Genomic DNA, 5,474 nt, shown 5'->3' with positions numbered 1-5,474 from the left:
AGGTCATTAACATTTTTTCTCCTCGTATAAATTTACAGTATGTCCTACCATATTCTGACAAGAGAATTGAGTTTTTAAATGAACTGGATTTCTGTAGTATCTTTTCTTTAAACTAAAGCTCAGAGAACTTTGTTAGAGATCACACAATTCCCCAGCGCCTCAACAAATATAACTCTATGGCAGTTCTAATTTTGGTAATTAGATTTAACTAGTATAATGCGTAGGATGAGAAACAGACATAACACACCCCTTCCTAAGCAACAAAACCACAACGCAAATTAGGGATATCATCTAAGAAAGCTGAGAATCTGAGGGTAGAAGCTTTTCTCTTCTCAGACTAAACAAAAAGCTGAAAATGAAAGACAGGACAAATAGATGTGTTTCAGTAATATATATCCTTGGCTGTAATTAGATTTGCTTTATGTTCCTTAAGAAACAAATACTCTACTTTTTCATTTTTCCTCTCAATTTAAAAAACCTGGTATCCTTTTGAACTTAATTTAACTCACTTAGATGGAAAGAAAAGTAACTGAAAGAAAAATATTTGAAAATAAATTAGCATTCTGTTTTCTTGAATTATTTCTGACTTTTACACCTACACAGAGCCATCCAGAACTCATGCTCTTTAAAACAAACAAAAAAGAATTCATTCTCTTTTGTTGCCTTGGCCGGTTTGCTCAGTGATTAGAGCATTGTCCTGTGGACCAAAAAGGGTCATGGGTTTGATTCCTGGTCAAGAGCACGTATCTCCATTGTTCTCCATTGATCCCTGGCCCTGGTCAGAGGCATGTGTGGGAGGCAACCAATCATTGTGTCTCTCTGACTACACTGTTTCTCTCTCTCTCCTTTTCTGTCTCTCTCTCTCTCTCTCTCTTCCTTCCTCTCTTTCTCCTCCTCCTCCCTCCCCTCCGCTCTCTTAAAAAAAAAAGTCAGTGGAAAAAATATCCTTGGGTGAGGATTTTTTTAAAAAAAAGAATTCATGCTCTTTTGTAAATTCTACAAATAATCTAAGATAAATATAATTTCATACAGTTACGGCACATTTTATCCACTGGGACCAGACTACTCAAAATTACTTCCAAGCTTTGAAATCAACTATTCTATTTAGGGCTCTCTGTGCTAAGAATCATGAGCGTATCTGTTTTCATGGTACTTTAGGAAATGGCACTAATTGTGCTGATTTTGCCAACATTATAGTAGTTTTCATGTGAAACCGGACCAGCTGTGCACCTTTTATCTGTGTCCCATGCTGAAAACAATCCCCCTGTTAGTGTTCCCCATGGATGACTTTAAGCTCATCGAGAGCCAGATGTCTGTGCGTGCCCTTAAATTCAGCAGAAGGGGCATCACCTCTACACAAATGCTCCACTGGCCTGTTCCAGTCATTGCCCATGGCACGTCTTCCTTCAGCATCCCTTCCTCTAGCTCTGGCACCTGCCCTGCATCCAGAAACAGCTCAAGAAAGTGCTCTGAGTCCATTTCACATGCCTTTCCCTCTGCAGTAGGCAGGGTAGCAGAGAAACCTCCTGGCTCTAAGAACACACTGTCACAGTGAAAGTTGATTACATTGTCGTTTTGCCACATGCTGCAGTGTGAAGCCCGGAACAATGGCTAGTGGACTATGACAGTCTTCAGCACAAAGATTTTATGTCTGCCGAAGCATTTGCAAAGTTTTTTTTAAGAGTCATTTCAGTGAAACATATCCTTTCCTGTAAGACAACACAAAACAAAAACGAGAAATCTGACAAATTTCCCCTCATCCTAAATAGTTATGGGATTTCTTCATGAGAAACGGCCGAGGGAATTCTCCTCTGTGAATTTTGAAGTGTCCTTTTTTATAGCCGCAGGCTTGATTTCATCCTTCGTTTGCCTCTGTGAATTTTGAAGTGTCCTTTTTTATAGCAACAGGCTTGATTTCATCCTTCGTTTGTGTATGTATTTGAATTATTATAAATACAGGCCTGAAGGAGTCCTTGGAGAGGTTATGGAGCCCACCCTCCCGTTCTTGGCAGGGCTGTACCTCAACCGTCGAAGACAAATGACTGTTTACTTTATTTTTTAATACATCCAAAGGAAGGAGATTCCTTAAACTTCTCCAACAACACATTTGAGCATCTGACAAGCCTTCGAGCCAGGGAATTCAAATCTTAATCTCATTAACATTTCACATCATTTCCTCTTTTTATGTAATCGTGAGTGTGCTGTGCAGCTGGTCACTGATTTAGTTTGTTCTTTATTGTGCCATTTATCCCACATGGTTTTTATTCCATAAAGAGTCGATAAGGTACCACGGAAAACCACAGAGTGCTCTGAACTGCAAGCCTGAAGACTCCTGGCTCTGCCACCAGTGAGGGAGGTTATTTCAGATAAGCTGTTATCTGTCACCGGCTTCGTTTTGCACAGGGTGACTCGGGAGGACTGGAGTATCCCTTTCACCTTTATCCCTCTGTGTCTCTATTTTGCCTCTGTTCCAATTAAATTTATTTTCTTTTGCAACAAAACATAAATAAATATCAAAAATGCATTTGCCGTAATCCATTGTTTCCAAAATATTTCATGAGTGATTTATTCCTTTGAAAACCTTAAATAGTAATATGGAGTTCAAGAAGCTTCTTAAATGGCCACTTGGTGAAAACTTCCTGTTCTAAAACTTTTTTTTAAAGAGAAAAGATGGTGAAAACTATTTTTGTTCAACAGCAGCATGTTCATCGGTGATTTTTTTTTAACACTTTTGATTCTACACTAAATGATGCAAGGAGGGTGTGTTAGAATGATCGTGATCCTACATCTTGAAAGAAACAGTGGAGTTATCCAGTATATATATATATCCCGATGATTAATTATGACAGGCAGTGGGCTGGCCTGCCTGATCCTGAGGGAAACCCCATCTTTCACTTAGTTCCGCCAAATATCATGGGAGAAGAACAGAACGTCTCTGCCCTCATCGGCCAGGCTGTGGAGCTGCTGTGCCAAAGCGATGCTATCCCTGCGCCCACTCTGACTTGGTTAAAAGACGGCCGCCCTTTGCTGAAGAAGCCAGGCCTCAGAATCTCTGAAAATGGAAGTGTGTTAAAGGTAAGGCTGTCGATTCATTTATTTCTTCTTAAATTGCTCGTAAGCTCATGGCTTCGGTATGACCCCTATTAAATTTGCCTGTCTTTACAACTGTTCTATCAATTTCATATTATAAAATTCTAGGAACCCTTTCATCAAGAGGGTTTGTAATATTTTTTTTTAACATTTAGGGCTTAAGTTTTAAATATTTAATTTTCCTATCCATATTTGTAGCCAGAAGCCATCCAAAAATGTTTCTGGGAAACTGTTAGGAGAAGAATATTGCTAGGAGTGCCTCATCCGCAGCCATTCGACCAATCAGCATATACCCATTCTAGGAGCTCTGGGTAGGGACACCAAAAAGTGTAAGATGCATTTCCTGCCCCCAGTGTCTTCTAATTTCACATAAATTTAGGAAAAAATTTCCGACCATTCAGTCAAAAATGCAGTGAGTGCTGTAAGTCTAAGTTAATGACCAAGTGGGTACATTTTGGGAGGGTAGCACAAGGTAAGGCTGTGGTTGCCTAGAATCTTCTTGGAAGGCTATTTGCATTTTTATGGGGCGAAAGCCCTGATGAAGAAAGCAAGTGAGCTACTGTGGCTAACACAGAGAATTTAACAGAGCGAATATTCGGAAATAATTCTGACATGGTTGACTTGAGTAAAATAAGAGCTAAGATTTAAAGCCAGCCTGAGGAATTAGGATTCAGGAAAGTTTAAAAAAATCTTCACAAAATAATCCTATTGAGACATTGAAAGAACGGCCAAGTAATCTGTCCACGGTTGCTAAATGGCCGAAATGACTTGTGAACCCAGGAGCTTAGCTTTGACATCCATGCTGCGACCCACTCGACCTTCCAGCCTCTTGGTCACGGAAGGTTATTACTGGCAAGTAAAGAGAGCCTTGAGAAATGGATGATGGGAATGTCAGCCCAGAGGAAGCAGGGAAGCTTACACAGGAGAGCGGAAACGTGGGACGAAGTGGCAGGGAGTGTGAAGGTGTATGTTGGAGGCAAGAGGGTAGAGACCTTGCGAATTATGATCCTGAAATAACGGAACTATTGAGGAAGGAAAGGCCAGAATCACTGAGTTTGGGAACTTGGATGAGCCAATGAGCTATACAGGAAAAACAAAACACCCCCTGTTCAGAGGCAGAGCCCAGAGTTCTAGAAGGCAGCTGGTAGAATGCGCAAACCTTAACTCTCACTGAATGATAGAAGGAAACAATTACATGGATACAGGCCCCAGCACTGGTAGGGGAGAGTGATGTGTGGTTAGAACTGTCAGCAGTTTTCACTGAGCAGAGCAGTTTATTTCTTCAGAGCACAGATCCCAAGGGGTTGGGAAGCCGGGAGAGAGAGATACTGCATGGCGAAGCAACCCTGACATTCATTGAATCCCCACTTTGGAGGTTAGGTGGGCACCCTAGTGGGGGCAGGTCCCACTGAGGGGCATAGAGAGAAGACCTCCTGGAAATGAAAGCTTGTAGTGGCCCCCCCGCACTGTACTAAATTCTTTCAAAGACAACTTTAACTCCCATGATTCAACTCTTTTGAATGATTTAGCAGTTGACTGTGAAGTTACTTGGCAATCCATGTCATGCCGTTTGTTACAATCTCTTGTATTACCTTCTGTTATTAGTTATACTTCATTATTAAGTTCATTGTTATGTTTGAATACTTTATATTCTCAACCAGATTGCAAACTCAAGTCAGAAACCGTATGTTACACTGTACGTGTTTGTATTTTCTACCCGCAGTACCTGGTACAAGGTTCTGAGTAGCTGCTGAATGTTCAGTGAATGGATGATGAATGAATATCAATGCATGCTGCAGATAAATACATGGAAAATGTTTACTGATATTCAATTACCTACCAGGCACCAACCTGAGTACTAACTAGGAGATGAGACTAACTGAATATAACATTTGGCTTGAAGAAGTTTACAAGCCCTTATGGGAGAAGAGACATAATAAATCCATAAAGAGGGTATTATTTTACTGAACAAGGTCCTGGATGTAGAAAGATTATACACTTTAAAGCTTTAAATAACAAATTCAGAAATTGTGATTTTTTTGATATTTTATTTGAATTATAGTTAAAGGGCCTTTCTGGACCTTCAGTGACTAATATTAGTGAAATTAAAATAAGGTTTGACATAGACAAAAATTATTGAATCTTGCTAAGTGTTGGATGTGGATAATGGTTGTATGACCATAATACAAATTGTTGAATCTTGATAAGTGTTGGTTGGGTGTGGGTAATGGTTGTATGACCATAATACAAATAAAAAATAAGAATTCACAAATAACAACAGAAAAGCCCCATTACTTACAAAATAGAAGCTGGTCTTATAACCTGATTTTGTTTTCAGATTGAGGATGCTCATGTTCAAGACACTGGACGTTACACTTGTGAGG

At 39.9% G+C, this 5,474-nt stretch overlaps 1 protein-coding gene across 1 annotated transcript in view; it reads left to right on the top strand.

Moving 5' to 3' along the window:
* Positions 1-5,474, top strand: part of LOC107184528 (hemicentin-1-like) — a 13,876-nt gene that overhangs the window by 3,826 nt on the left and 4,576 nt on the right. Inside the window, exon 4 of the mRNA XM_015569924.1 lies at positions 2,900-3,075. Coding sequence (XP_015425410.1) covers positions 2,900-3,075 — 176 coding nt within the window. The remainder of the gene's footprint in view (positions 1-2,899; positions 3,076-5,474) is intronic.

The sequence above is a fragment of the Myotis davidii genome, unplaced genomic scaffold (assembly GCF_000327345.1).
Source record: "Myotis davidii unplaced genomic scaffold, ASM32734v1 scaffold362, whole genome shotgun sequence".
In the NCBI taxonomy this organism is placed as follows: Eukaryota; Metazoa; Chordata; class Mammalia; order Chiroptera; family Vespertilionidae; genus Myotis; species Myotis davidii.
The sequence above is the reverse complement of the archived record's forward strand: the minus strand, read 5'-3'. Positions and strand labels throughout refer to the sequence as shown.